The sequence below is a fragment of the Pterocles gutturalis genome, unplaced genomic scaffold (assembly GCF_000699245.1).
Source record: "Pterocles gutturalis isolate BGI_N339 unplaced genomic scaffold, ASM69924v1 scaffold6251, whole genome shotgun sequence".
Classification (NCBI taxonomy): Eukaryota; Metazoa; Chordata; class Aves; order Pterocliformes; family Pteroclidae; genus Pterocles; species Pterocles gutturalis.
In genome coordinates this window covers 14555-29106 of record NW_010105286.1, presented here as the reverse complement: position 1 = coordinate 29106, position 14552 = coordinate 14555, and the positions used below count along the sequence as shown (strand labels likewise).

The 14552-nt window shown below is 43.7% G+C and overlaps 1 protein-coding gene across 1 annotated transcript in view; it reads left to right on the top strand.

Annotated features, from left to right (window-relative positions):
- PIGL (phosphatidylinositol glycan anchor biosynthesis, class L) overlaps nt 1-14552 on the top strand; it is a gene marked incomplete at its 5' end in the record, with an annotated part of 53675 nt that overhangs the window by 29647 nt on the left and 9476 nt on the right. The window contains 2 exons of the mRNA XM_010087324.1: nt 3552-3642; nt 10294-10361. Coding sequence (XP_010085626.1) covers nt 3552-3642; nt 10294-10361 — 159 coding nt within the window. The remainder of the gene's footprint in view (nt 1-3551; nt 3643-10293; nt 10362-14552) is intronic.

The window sequence follows — 14552 nt, the reverse complement described above, 5'->3', positions numbered from 1 at the left end:
CCTGCTGAAATTGTAAACAGAGACAGACACTGCTCCATACTGCAGCACCATGATTTGCCATTTCTCTCTCCCTTCAGTCTATAGATCCTTTGGCACAACTGTAAATTCCCTGTACAGTGCACAGCATGGCTTTCAGTGAAAATAGCTGGGAAAACAATGTTTCTGGAGCCTTATTCCATTAAAAATATATATCTTTTGATTCTTCTATGCATCTCCGTATTTTTCCCTGGTCTACAAGCGTTGCATCCTGCTAAGCAGCCACCTGCAGTCGGAATCAGTCATGTGGAATGCCCATAAACATCACTTCCAGACCATAATAGTGTGGTGGAAATGAGAACAAATGACCAAACCTCTCTCCCCTTCCCACCAGCACCCTCTAGCAGAGTGACCTGGGGGGCCTCTCCAGTGCAGGATTTATATCTTCGTCTGTCCCAATGACTGACAGCAGCAACGAGGAGCTCGCTGGGGCAGAGGACAGGGAGGGCAGGAGTGCGGAGGAGCTCGCTGGGGCAGAGGACAGGGAGGGCAGGAGTGCGGAACTGTCTCCTGGGACAAGCTCCAGTCTGCTCCAGGGAATGTGCTAATTTTCACTCCTTTATAGTCCTTTATCTCAGCCCTTCGACCTTGAGCTCAGAGGCATTATCAGCCTCAGCCAGAAAGGCATTGCAGAGTTAACCATTTAAATGCCGACTGTTTCTGATACTAAGTCTTGAAGGTAGAAACATGATGAACGCAACTTAATTCAATGGTTCAGAAAGTCAGTGGTCTTTTCAGGTTTGCTGAAGACTGATTTATGACATTAGGAAAAATATTTTGTACTGAATAGATGATTTTCTGCACTACAGCAGTTTTCAGTTTGTATGCTCCTACAAAGCTCCTAGGGCATGTAGAGACCTCCTGTAAGAAGGTGTCTTGTGTGCACTGCTATACAGTGTTTATGAACTTGGTTTTCTTAGTCACCTTTTCATCCTTACCTGGACCCCACTATTGATATCCAGAGCACAGGCAAGAAAGTTATTGGTCTCATGCTTTCAGTGGGGTCCCTACTCTCATGGCAAAATTAAATTTTTGACTTTACAAATCATTATGCAAACTCTTACCACAAAAAAATACAAAACAAAACCAAGAAGTAATTTCCTGGAGCAATCTGGATTGCTACTGGCTTCTCTGGGTGACTTTGGGCATGTCATTTAACCGGTGTGTCACTTTCTGTGTTTGCAGAATGAGCTAAGAGCACTTCAGTGGGCCATCCTGGCTGTTAATGAGTTATGAATGTGCTTATGTACATGTGTGTCTTGTTTGGCAAGATCAGCTTCTCTGTCTTTGGTGCCTGACAAATTATATTATGCAAGAAAAATCATTCCTTTGCCTTACTGGGGTGAGTGGTCTCTCCATAAGCAGCAGTAAGTGGGTAGAAGAAGGATTTTTTTTCAGAATATTCGGTTCAGTGTTCATGGAGTTAATTTGCTCATGCCTTCAGATTGTTTTGTTTCCAGGGATTCTAAACCGTTGCCTCCAGCTGTTCATTTCCATTGAACGAGGGTGATCTTTATCTGTCTAAACTAGTTAAAACCTGCTCCACTACCGGCAGCCTTTTTGGAGACAGCCCAATAAAGCTGAGTGCAGTGGCTGTGACACCAAAGCCTCCTGGACATCATAAATTCCAAGCCCTACATTTTTTTCTGACCTCTCACTGTTGGAGCACCCCTCCTATTTTAATGGCACACTTCATTTCCTCCACAGCTCCATTTAACCCCTGTCCAAAAAGGGGAATGATATTTGCATTGTAAGTGGGCAGTGAAGAATCCCTTTTCTACTAATTTACTGCTTTAATATTATCAGGTTAAGCCTTGACATAACCTCAAAGCTACCATTCAAAAACTGAAGCACTGTTGGACTTGCATTTAGACTCTGCTCAGTGTGCATGTTGCTTGGGATGTTTTAATTGAAGCATGTTTTTAAATGTGCTCAATTTAAAGCTTGCTGTGACGTGGTGGGACTTGTAATACCTTCGGGGTCGACAGGACCACTTCCTCTTCAAACATGAGATGTGAAAGTTTTTGTCTTGAGCAGATGAAATGCAAGTTTAAGTGGATGAGAAAGCCACCAGATGTACCAAAGAATCTTTCCTATGATGAAATTCAAATGTCTTGTATACATCAGGCAAAGATGCTGTCTATACAAGAGGGCATTGCAAACAACAACTAAAATTTCTATTAATACCACTACAGGGACCATAGCTAGAATGCGCACACTGATGTAGAAGTGCCTTCCCTTGTTGCTGGGGTTTCTCACAGCACGTTACTTTGACCCGTCCTGAACTGGAGTATGTAGCACAATGGGTAAAATGCTAGTGGTCAGTTTGTACTTTAGGCTCTTCCTTCTTCTACTACTGTTAACGGCAGTGGGAAAATTTGTGGCCAGAAGACTTCTCATGAAGACCGAGGCTAAACTTTACTCTGGAATGTGCTAAGGAGACATTTTCCTGGTGTTTTGTTGCAGATGTTATCGTCCTTGCTGTCTAGGGAGTCAGCAAGGCGCAAATAGTGTTGGGAAGTAGTGCCTCTGCTCTGTGCAGCAAACAGCTGGGTCAGTTCAGATCCAAACCCATGTGTCTGTGTGAGAAGGATGTGTAGTCACTTTTCTGCTAAACCACCTCACAGCAATTATCAGACTATCAAAAGGCAGAAAAGGTCTGAGAAAAAGAGCAGTTGAGTATGTCATTATTGGTCTTTAGCAGCTGTGTGTTATCCTATTGTTACTAATAACCTTTTTAACTTTGCAAGCTATGTTTTCTTGGCATCATTCAACCATAAATGACTGGGGGGTCAAATTCATCTCTCAGTTGTGTAAATATGGAATAATTCTGTTGGCTGCCTGGTCTTATTTTGCATTTGGCTCATGGTCCCTGCCCCTAGGAGCCTGCAATCTAAAATACCCCGGCAGAGTATTCAGTCACAGTATGCTCTGCATACCTAGTTGGTTGGTATGCAAAGCACAAAATGAACAGATGAAGAACTGCTATCAAATCCATGCAATATTGTTACGGTCCTGTTGTCTTCTGGTTGAGGTTAATGGGTTATTCCTGTATAAATGAGAGCAGGAGTTTGCTTGTTACTTTTCATATGTAATTCACTAGGACATTATGATTGGAAAGTCTTTCAGGAAAATGTGTTTAAAAAGGGGTTTTAAATGAAGAGAAAAATAAATTTGATTGGGATGAATAGAGAGCAAGAAGCATTGAACAGAATAGATGTTCCTTAAAGTAAAGCAGTCAGAAAGTCTGCCTTAATGGTGAGAAGAGAGGGAGACCTTGGCAAGTCTATGAGGATGGTGTTGGAATGGCTGTTTCCCTTTCAACCCTCCAGTATAGAGGCTTTTAGGCAAAATAGAGGGCTTTGCTTGTAGGACTCTTACAAGTAAGGTTCAGTGGTTTTATATGGTAAATAAATTTCTTTATTTCATTCTTTGATAAGAGGATCTCTCTTTTCTAGCATGGTCTTTATAAATTTCTCAACAGTAAAGTGACTAATTGCTTTTCTCATTTTCAGGGATCTTCCAGATAATCCCGCTGTTGAATGGGACACACAGCTCCTGGCCGGCTTTGTGCTGAAGCATATAGAAGCCAATAACATCAACCTGGTAATGTGAAACTTTCTACAGCACAGGCATTTCCACATTACTTTTGGCCTAGTGTTCTAGGCTTTTTCCTTCTGTCTGAAAGTGTTCTTTGAAGTCTTAAAAACTAGAATTTTGCTTCTGGAGTCCCTGTGAAATAGCCTAGGAGAGAGAGAAAGTATGCTTACTTGTTTTGGAATATGTGCTGTATAATGTTTATCCATTTCTCTATCTGGATCTGATGAAGCCTCTGCTGGGTTGTAGTGCCACCAGCCTTCACTGAAGTAAAAGCTTCAAATTTGTTAAAAACTGCAAACTCTGTTGGAACTAGTAAGTTTCACTGGAGTAGATATTGAGATTCATTAATTGTAGAAGATGCTCTGAATGAGCCCAGCTGAATTTCAGGTCTAAAATTATTTGAAAGCAGTTTTGTGTTTAGCAGTTTAAGATTTTTTGTGAGTATTTGTATAGCTCCTGTGTCTTGACAAGTAAGACATGGTCATTCTGATCCTCTTTCAAACACTTCAAACAACTGCTAGAAGTTCAGAACAAATAGAATTGCTCCACTGGAAAACATGGAAAAGGATGATGGTGTAGTTAGGGTGTATCTCTCTTTGAAAGATCTGGAGATCTTCCTTTGCTTCACAATGAGAAATGAGCAGTGGAGGAATTCTGCTTTACTAACTCCTCCAATGTTTTCTACATTTTAAAGCCACCATTTTGCCCCTGTTGCTAAGTTTCATTGATCATGAAAGCTCATCTGGGATTTAGGCTTATGTTTAGGCTTTGGTTTGAAGTAGGTGGCAGTGTGTGTTGGCAGGCGTGGGTTAGAGAGCTAGATTAGCAGGGTTATAGGTTGGGATTGAAGAATATTCAACCGGGGAGATTTCCTAGCACCGGTACAGGTTTGGATTTTTTCCCCACAGAACAGGAATAAGGGCCTAAGCATGGAAAAGGTTGTGTTCTGTTCTTTTCTGTTGAACCTTGCTGTGATCAGGCATGTCACTGTCACACACGCTGATTAGCAGCAAAATCACAAAGCTCTTAAAGCCTTTCAGCAATTCACAAAACAAGAAACCACATCTCCTGTAGTATGAAAGCCCCATGAGCAGAAAAAAACAGCATCATGCGTCCAACTTTGTATCAATTCTGAGGCTAATTTTCCATGAAATTCATTGCTGTGCAGAGAGACAAATGCCGTTTTCCTGGACTCCTTTTGTCTTTTGGCACCACAAATAGATAAGTTTTAATCTAATCTGAAATGCAAGAGGATTTGTATTGAATGTTTGTGACTCTCTCAGGCGCTAGGACAAGTGCACCAGAATCCCAGCAGAAATTCTGAAAACACTTGAGCTTCCTCTAGATGGTTAGAAAGGGTTAGGTCTTTGCCTCAGAGGAAATTAAACTCAAGCTGTTTGTGCTGGGGGAGGCAGAAGTCTGCCACTAACATAGCGTAAGCTGAGAAATCAAGTGCAGGGTTTTCAAAGCGAGGCACATGTACAGGAGCTAGTACTCTCCCCGCTGTGCTGCGGCTGCAGGTGTAGCTGTAGTAACGAGGAACAGGGCCCACTGCCTTCCCTTCAGCACGTTCCTGAGCAGCAGTGAGGACAAATTGCTGTAGAACACATCAGCGGTAGCAAAGACCACTGAAGCAGCTTCTCAGGGATGGTGGTAATGAACTGCTCTGTAAACTCAAGTTATTTTAAGTGTCCCAAGTAATCACAGAGGTCTCAGATGTTTGCTGTAATACCCTTCATTTAGGAGCAGACCTAGTTTGCCAACAACAGCGAGGCAAGCACCTAATTAGCTTTGTGCAACATTCTGCATTTTAAAACTTCACAGCTTGCTATCTGTTAGCCACTCTTGGAGCATCTCTGCTGCTCTGAGACAATGCCCTTGCCTTGAAAGGTAAACTGAGTCTATTTTTCAGTGATGTTGAAATTGATAGAATTGGCTGAAAGTGTTAAAAGGGCTTTGTCAAAACATAAGCTAACAGGGTTTCAAACACAACAAACTAACTCAATAGAGTCAATGTGGTTGGAGGACACCTATTGTTTTTAGCTATACCAGTGGGAAAACCTTCCCCAGTTCTGTAGTCGTAGCATAGACAATGGTATCTTTTATTTACAAAGCGTATATGTCATGGAGAAGCAAGCTGCAATTCCAACATGTCTGAAAGGAAAGATTGCAAGGCAGAGTCACACCACGTTATGTGTAGTTTTATTCCATTGCATATTACTCATTTCCTCAATTGCCCTGTAATCCATGAGTAACTCAATCTATTTGGGAGTTTCAGGGATATATTTCATCCAAGCTCTACGTTAAATAGTGCAGACGCAGAAATTAACGGTTGGTGTATTTAAGGCCAAAACTAATTTATAGACTGGAAATTATTTCCTGCCTGCTGGATTTATAAGCAAAAGCTAGTGTTGCTGGGAGAGGCAGCCAAGACTAGTCTGTCTCAATCCAGATTAGAAAGTATTTGGCGTGTAGAAAAATAAATTACATAGTATTGTGTGAGCCCCAGGCAGGCTCTAGATTATGAAGTCCTGCTCTTCAGGATCTCAAGTTTGGTGATAGCAGAGCTTGGATTAGGAGGTGACATTTACTCTGTGTTTGGGGCAAATGCATTGCCAAGACCAGAATTCAGCAATACCACATTCTGACAAGCTGCTTTCCCTATGGATTGGTGGAAACATCATCCATACAGCTGTCTGTGGAAGAGTCCGATTGTATTGGGTCAGCTCCAGATCAGGCTACAAAGCCAGATCCTTCTACAAATGGCATTCAAGTTGGAGCTTGTATTTGAGAGGGTGAATTCAGCTCTCATGTATTGCATCTTGGCCTCTACACTCTTCTAAAATTCAGGAGCATTTGAATGTGTGATGTTTATAGAGAATTTTAAATGCTTTTGCAGAAGACCAGATATGGAGTGCAGCATGTGGAGTTTGCTAGAGGAGGCCAAAGAGCTGAGACAGACTTCCACATCCCTTTGTCTCCCTTCCTCGCTTATGTTGCAGTCTCCTCAGGTGTGCTTTGGGGTACATCCGTGGGAGGACCCCAGGACCTTTCATTCTAAGAGCTGGTGTGTGATTACACACTTGCAGCTCAAACCCAGTGGACACTGGGATGTTGATCACAATGACTTTTTTCCTTTTTCATCCAGTTGTCCATTCTTTTTAATAATTAGCTTCTCTGATTTAGTAGCAACAAGAGACATTTCCAAACACACAAGAGGCTCGGAGGGAGTTTGAATGTCACTTGGCCTCTGCAAGTGTAAGTCTGGCGTGTGAAATGATGCTCAGAGGAAGGCCATTAGAAATGGAGTTGCCTGCTATGGCATTTTATGGGATGGCCTTTCTTAAAAAGGAAGGAGACCTTTCTATCCCCACCAGTCTACTTGAGCAGATGTGCACTCTGTTTGGAGCACTGGATGACACCAGAAAGAGTGAGGGAAACCCACAGCTTTGAGTGCTCTTTTCCTCCAATGCACATGGTGTGTAGAGGGAGCATGGACTCCAAACCTCTCAGGAGTTTTCTCTTTTGCTGGTAATTGAGCAATTTCCTCTGTGCTCTCCCCACTCCGGAAGGGATTTCTGGACCTGTTTGTCTTGGCTGTTGCTCTGGCTTCCACTAGTGAAAGCTCCATTTCCTGAATACCAAGGTCACCCAGAAGAAAACCCAGCAACACCAACAGCAGCGGCTCCCATTTCAGAACAGGTGTGGGGAGGGAACTCCCTCTTCCCCTAAAGATTTCATTGAGCAATAATTTCCACATCAAGTATACTTCCTATCCCAGCCTTTTGCTCCCAGAACTGGCTAATCCTGTTTTTAACCCAGACAGTTTCAAGATGTTCAGGTTTTCTCATCCTGCCCTGATTGTTTGCTGGATTTCATCATCAGCCTGGTTCAGGTTGTGTGTTAAAAGCAAGCACACTGGCCAGCTGCATCATGTGGAAGAAGCAAGTGCTCCCGTGTGAAAGTATCTTCAGCATGTGAGAAAGAAATTCAGATTTGTTATCAATGAAACGAATCCCTGAAGCCAGAGGAATATATTTTCATGTGATTGCTGTCTGCTTTAAGTCACAAGCACCACAGTGATGTTGTAGAATCACTCCCTGTTTAGACAACAGATTTAGAAGCTACATCCTGGATAGGTGAGACATCACTGCTGTGTCAGAGCCAGCCTGTGTGCTGGGACAGATCTCTAAAGGTGGTCTCTTTGCAGATAAAGTGAATGCCACATTGGTCAGGTCAGTGTGGAGATACCTTGGGAATTTTGCTTACAAATTTGTATATTAGAAGAGACAGGCAATTCAGGAGGAAATGTCCTAACAGTAAATTAGACTCCACCAACTGAAAATTAACTTCATGCAATCTCTTCAGCTAGTTGAGATGTTATGTAAACCCAGCAGCACTAAGAACAGCAGATCCTATTTCAAAACAGATGTGGAGAAGAAAAACCTCTAAAGGTGTTTCTGAACAGATAAATTCCACATCAAGAGTATTTCCTAACCCAGCCTTGTGCTCCCACAGTTGGCCCGAGCCACTTCTGTCAAAATAATGATTAGCTTGTTTAGTCTGCTCACTATAGCCTCTTATCTCGGTCTTCTGGTTTGTTCCCTCCTACCCTCCATAGGAGGGAAAATGTGTGTTTTGGCTTGCCTGAGTTTTTAGCTTGGTTTCCTAAGGAAACAAGAATAATGCAGTTGTATGTGTGTGCACATGGGTATTTCAAAACACTCTAGAGCCCATTGGCTAATTTCAGCCACGTGTGACAGCAGGGTAGTAGTCTTAAAATGTTCTGTTTGTACAGGTTACATGAAAATAAATGACCAGGCAGAAGAGACAAACCCTCTGTCCCTGTTTAGTAAACAGGTTTAGCGCAAGTCCAGCCCTTAGCAGACTCACGCTGTTATTCCCCTGCACAGGAATTTATTCTGCCTGCAGTGAGTGGAGTACGTTGTCATCTTAGGAAGGTGCCACTCTAGGGAGGAGTGACTTCAGAGCATGTTTTTTCTTGTCTGTAAAATACAGGGTGCCATGCTGGTTCCCTGAGCTGTACAGAATTTGATGTCTTTCCCAGATGAGCTACTCAAAAAGGTGATACATGTGGGGAGGGTTTAGCACCATGTCAGACCGTGCAGTCCCTGCAGAGAACCTCTCAGGTAGTGCTGATTTACAGCAAAAGCAGACAAAGCTGAAGACGTAATTTTTCTCCTTAGAAAACAAGGGTTGATCAGAAAGTGCTTCCTTGTACTGGAATGAAACCAAGTTGGGTCCCACCACTTCCTGCCAGCAATGAATAACCCCACTGCTTGGTGGCAGCATTATTACAGCACTGGGCAAAGTGGAAAACCCAGCTGTGGGCTTGTACTGGGTGGATGGGTTTATAGGCAGGCCTGTCTGGAGTTTGCGGTTTTTGAAGTATTTCTTATCACTGTCTGTGTTTCCTCTCCCTCTTTACACAATAACCCCTGTGTTTCAGAGGGCCTCTCCTGCTGGAGGGTGGGGTAGCAAGTTGCAGGAGGGCAGGGCAGCTTTTGATCTTCCCTTGATCTTTAACCCAGTACTTCAGGCCCTGCATATAAAATAGATTTTGAGAAAGGAGCTGCGGTGAGTAAGCAAGGCAGTAGCGTTTCCTTCCCTGAAGAAAGAACAAGCTGGCAAGGAAGCAGACATTGACTGAAATGTGGGGAGGTTATGCTTTCTTCCTGGTCGCAGAGAAGGCAGCTGTGGAGAGCTCTGCTGCCTGGCCTGTCCCAGAGCAAAAACCTGACTTTAGACTGTCCAGGGACTGTCACTTTCACCATCTGGAAAGCCTGCCAGCACACATTCCCTGTCTGCTCTGCCCTTTGTGCTGACAGTTTGTCTTCTAGGTTGGAAGTGGGAGCCTTTAACTTAACATCCAGAGTGATGCTGCTCCCAATGCATTATTGGTAGGTCTGAGGGCAAGGGGCCAAGGGTTTTCTGTGCTTCAGATGATGGCTTGTTAGTGCTGTGCTCACACATTACTTCTGCATTATGAGGTTCCCACTTCTCCCTGCAGAGAAGCAGTAAACAAGATGATCTTCTCATTCAGCAAAATGCCTGACTTCATTGTACAAAAAGTGCAGTCAAGTGATTCTTTAAAAAGGCTTATTCTCATATCAGATTATTTTGTCACTGAGTTATCCTTTGATGAGGCCTGGTTACAATCGAGACAGTAGTATGTGATTGTGTTGCTCTTGTGAAAGCAATATGTCATGATTCACAGTACAACAAACTATAGTTTCACCCTGTAATCCACAGGCGTGCCAGTGTGTTCTCAAATCCGAGAGAGTGATTCACAGAGCTGGAACTCTTGGGTCAGGAGCAAGTTTGCAACAGGTCACTCTGAAAGTAACCTTTTGGCCTGATAATAAGTAGCAAGTGCATCTTGCCAGTGGGAACAGGGTATTTGTCGTCATTCTCTTGTTCAAGCTGTTAGGCTGTGTAGTCATCTAGTTCCAGAGTGTCTTGTTTGTTTAGTTGGATTTCTGTAGCATGAGTTCAGACACAAGGCCTCATTGTGCAACACAACAACAACTCTTTAGATACAATGGGCTGGGCCAGGGCTGTGTTAGATGTCAAAGCTAGTAACTGCACAGTCTCCTTCTTCTTCAGAATGATGTTTGTTCTGTGGTTTTATTGCAGGTGGTAACCTTTGATGCAGGAGGAGTGAGTGGTCATGCTAACCACATCTCCCTTTACGGGGCTCTAAGGTACAGTGTTCTGCACGCTTCATCAAATGCCTCCCTGTAGTGTTACAGAGTGAACGTGGTGTTTGTGTGTAACCAGAAAACCTAGAGTCAAAAGCAGTGTTAACTTCACTGGTACAACTGAGTACCAGCCTGTGGGACATGATACTGTTTGGAGAAATTCTTACAGCTCTCTAAATGACCTGCAGCATCCTTTTTTTATTCCATCTGCTGGTGCTTTGACAGTCTCCCTTTTACTGGACCCTCTTTGCTCTTCCTGTCCTTGATCCCACTAAAATATGCCACAGATCACTTTGTACCTCTGGTTTGAGGAGAGTGTGTGAGTAGCTGATGCTTAAGCTAGTGGGAGTTGGATTTTGGAAAGCTCTCCACCGTTGTTCCAGAGGTTGTTGCCATCCTGTCTGGGTACGTAAATTTACCTCTGGCCCATGCATGTCGCTCTTTCACTGGAGCTGTCTCTATTTACCACTCTTCCTAAGTCAAATAATTCCTTCACCACTTTATTCTTTAAATTCTGAGTACCTCTGTCTCTGTGCTGTGATGTGGGAAGGTTACTAGACAAAAAATGCTTGTATTAAAATCACCCAAATTTTGCTGGCAAGACAGCTACTGGATTTTATTTTAACCCTCTGCTCATTCAGACCTCATTGGGTCCTAGAAAGATCTTCCCCAGAGCTGCCCCTGCCTTTCCCAGGCATGAGAAGAACTCTTTGCAAGTATATCTTGTATTTTTAGCACCCATTTGTTTTTTGAATCATCTGTGCAATTCAAATAACTCCCCGTCTCTCCTTGCTAACAACATCACAGTGATTTTCCTTTCTCACTTGCCTAGGGAAAGCTGCAGTGCCACAGAACCCGTACTGTGACGTACTGAGCTCCTCTGGGAAGATGTTGAAAGTCTTTGATGGCTGGAATTCAGATGATCCAGTGTCTGGAATTCAGTGTTAGAGGGGATCATAGCCTTTCCCAGCAATTTGTGAGATATCCCAACAGAAGGAAAGGGGGTGGAGTTAAAGCAAACAGTGTGTTTGTTTGGGCTAAGCAGGGAGATGCTTTCTGGTGCAATGTTATTTGAGGAGTGAGTGAGGAACAGAGGTTGATGACCGATGCTTATACACCAGTGCCACAGAGGGACTAGAGGGCTTCCACTGCCTGGACTTCAGTGTTTGCTCAGTCAATTGCCATGTGGCCTGCAAATAGGAATGAAGGGCAGATTGTTAGGTGTCCCCCTACATCCTGAAGAGATACAGGGGAAGCAGCTGCATTATGTATGAGAAAGTTAAGGAAAACTCTCAATTTTGATCCCAGCTCTACTATGTTCTCACTTTCTGGCTGTGCAGAGATCACTTTCCCACCTTTGTGCTTTAGGTTTCCTGTGTGTGCAGTGGGGATGTTAACCCTTTTCTCATCTTAGAGTATGTTACTAGGATGTAGTAATTATCTGCAAGCCCCTTGAACTCGGACCTTTGCATTAGCCTTTAGCCTACAGCAGAGCATTGTCCTGGGCTGATGAGATACGTGCTGATAGGGACACCAGAGTATAAGCAGCTCTCATTACCTAAAGGCTAGTTTGTGTCTTGTCTCTCTTCCAGTCCTGAATCAGCACAAATAAGCATGGTGGCCCAGTCATCTGCATGTGGCAGGAGTGATGCTGTGGCCACTGAAAGGTTAAGTTTATTTTTAGTGGCTTGTTTGGCCTCATTACTTTTCAGCTTGTGTCATGGAGGAAGTAGAGCATGACGGTATCACTCCTGATTTTCAGTGCCCTGATGAGCTCTCACGTATTGGGTAGTACAGGCAGCGCTGGGAGCATATGCTGAGGCTTCTCGTGTACCTCCCTGCCAGCAGGGCTTTGCAAAGCTGTGGATGCTGCCCCTGGGGCCCCAGTGCTACATGGCAAGAAAAAGGCAAATGCACTCTCCCCTCTAGATATCACGTGCAATGTATTTATTAACCATAATTAAACAAGGTCTGCAGGGTTCTGCCTCCACTGTGGCTGTAAGTGGAAAGGATGAAGCAGAGGGCTGGTGCAGTGATTGTGATTTTGAATGCTCCCTGTCTATGGGAGATAGACTTGTGCCCACTACCTAAGAGATTACTTTCTGCAAGAGCAGGGGTAGAACAGCCTGTGTGACCCATCCCACAGCTCCTTGCTTCAGGGGTGCAAATTGCTGAACAGCTTCAAGGTACAAAACAGTTCAGGAAGTGGTAATAGTTGAGCAGATGCTCAGTATTATCTGCTGAGGGCATAAATATTTTTTCTAGTGTCTGGAACAGGGTCATGTTCAAAGGAGCGGGAACTATTCAGAAGAAATGTGCCCTCCCCTTGCAGCAAGCTGCCTCCTGACAGCTTGCAGGGGGTCCAGCTGCTGTTATGTGTCTAGGCTTCAGATCTCGGAGGAAGAAAAAACAGGATGGGAGAGGAACACAAATTGCTATTTGATTTCAGTCTCTCCGGGAGTATTTCAGTTCTGGCTTCCAGATGGAAAAAAAAACCCAACCCAAACCCAAGAAAATCCCCCTGTAGCAAGGAAGGGAGAATTGGAAGCAGTCCTCTGTAGCTCTGCTGTTTTCCCCATCACCTTGATTTGGCAACATCCTTCTCCCTTATCCCCCAAAACAGGAGCTCTTCCCTGTGGTCAAGAGAGGCTGGATCCTTTACACGCGTCTACAACGAAGAGCAGGTCTTGAGGGACATCAAGTTCACTTTACTCCCCTCTCAGCATTTGGCCAGTTACTGGGTACTACAGTAATAAGCATGGTAAATACTACGTGACAGGAGTATTTGAGAACCTCTCTTTCCTGCACTTTGAAATGACAGTGTTTGCACTGAGATCACATGTAATAGCAAGGTGGTTTAGTTCTGCATGAGTCATTGTGCATTTTGATTTTAAACAAGCCCTCTTGCCCAGTAGCCTTGCAAGTTGGGGGCTGTTGGTTTTGTTGTTTGCTTGCTTGCTTGCTTAGGGTGGAGAGAAATGGTCTTTGTGAGATGGGGAAGGACTGTACCACTTCTTTTCTTTGGTGAGCTATCAAATCCATTTCATCCCAACTAGAACAGAAAAGAATAGTCCTTGTCTGCTTACGGCAGAGCAAACTGAGTGGAAAATAGGAGCTGCTATATTTAACCACTGTGCATTATGTTGTTATAGCAACTGCATCCATAAAACTTGTATCAATGATGCCATATAAAAAGCTACATCAAAGAATCATTAGCTGAACCTATTCTCAGTCCTGCAGGAAAAACACCTCTCAGTCCTGCAGGATGTTTCTTAACATTCGCCAAACAACTCAGTGGTAGGTTGTAAATGAGACTGTGCAGAGGCAATATTTGTGAGCTTAGTGCTTTATCACTCTTGAGTTGATTATGATGCAGCTTGAGTGGCACCAGTGCCTTGTTGCACTTATACGTCACAACCTGGCTACTGAATGTCCCGTTTATGAGTGCCGCAGGACATAGTGTGGTGCAGAAGGATTGCGCTGAGGCTCCCTAAAAGGGGAGGACTGATTAAATGCCAGTTTCAAATAAGTATATTGAAACAATGAACAGTGCATTGTCCATCCAAATCCCGCAGACTCAGTGGGTACAGTTCTCAAAAGCGACCAACGGCGTTACATCCCAACAAAGCACAGTTCTGCTTGTATTGGATTTCCAAGGCCAGGTCCGTAAGGACATGTTGAGCAGGGAGGGAGATGGTTTTTGGGTGATTAGCTTGATGATAGTGAATGGTATCCCATCTAACCAGTGTGGGGCTAGAATGGGACTCTGATCTCTCACTCCTTTAAAGCAGCGGTAGCCTGTGCATTTCAAATGAGTGACATCTCATTAATGTTTTTAAAGCAGGGTGCTGTTTTGTGTTTCCCTTGCCTTTTCCCAGAAAATCCTTTTTCAAAAAATAGTTATTATTTGCTCCATCTTGGAAAAGGATTTCTCATGTCACTGATGTGTTTGTTTGGGATTATTTAGCCCCTGCTGGAGTTCTAGGTTCCCTGCAAAATAAAGAAGAATGTTGAAGAAATAACGGGTTCCAGTATCTTATGTTCCAGCCTGTCCTTTCACAGTCCAGCTTACTTCTGGTGTTGTGTTTTACTGATCTGAAATGTCCCAGGGGAAACTTATGAGTGGTGGCTGTGATTGCACCCAGACTGTCCCCATAGGGTCAAGGCAGAATTGTCCTCCTCTGTTTACCCTTT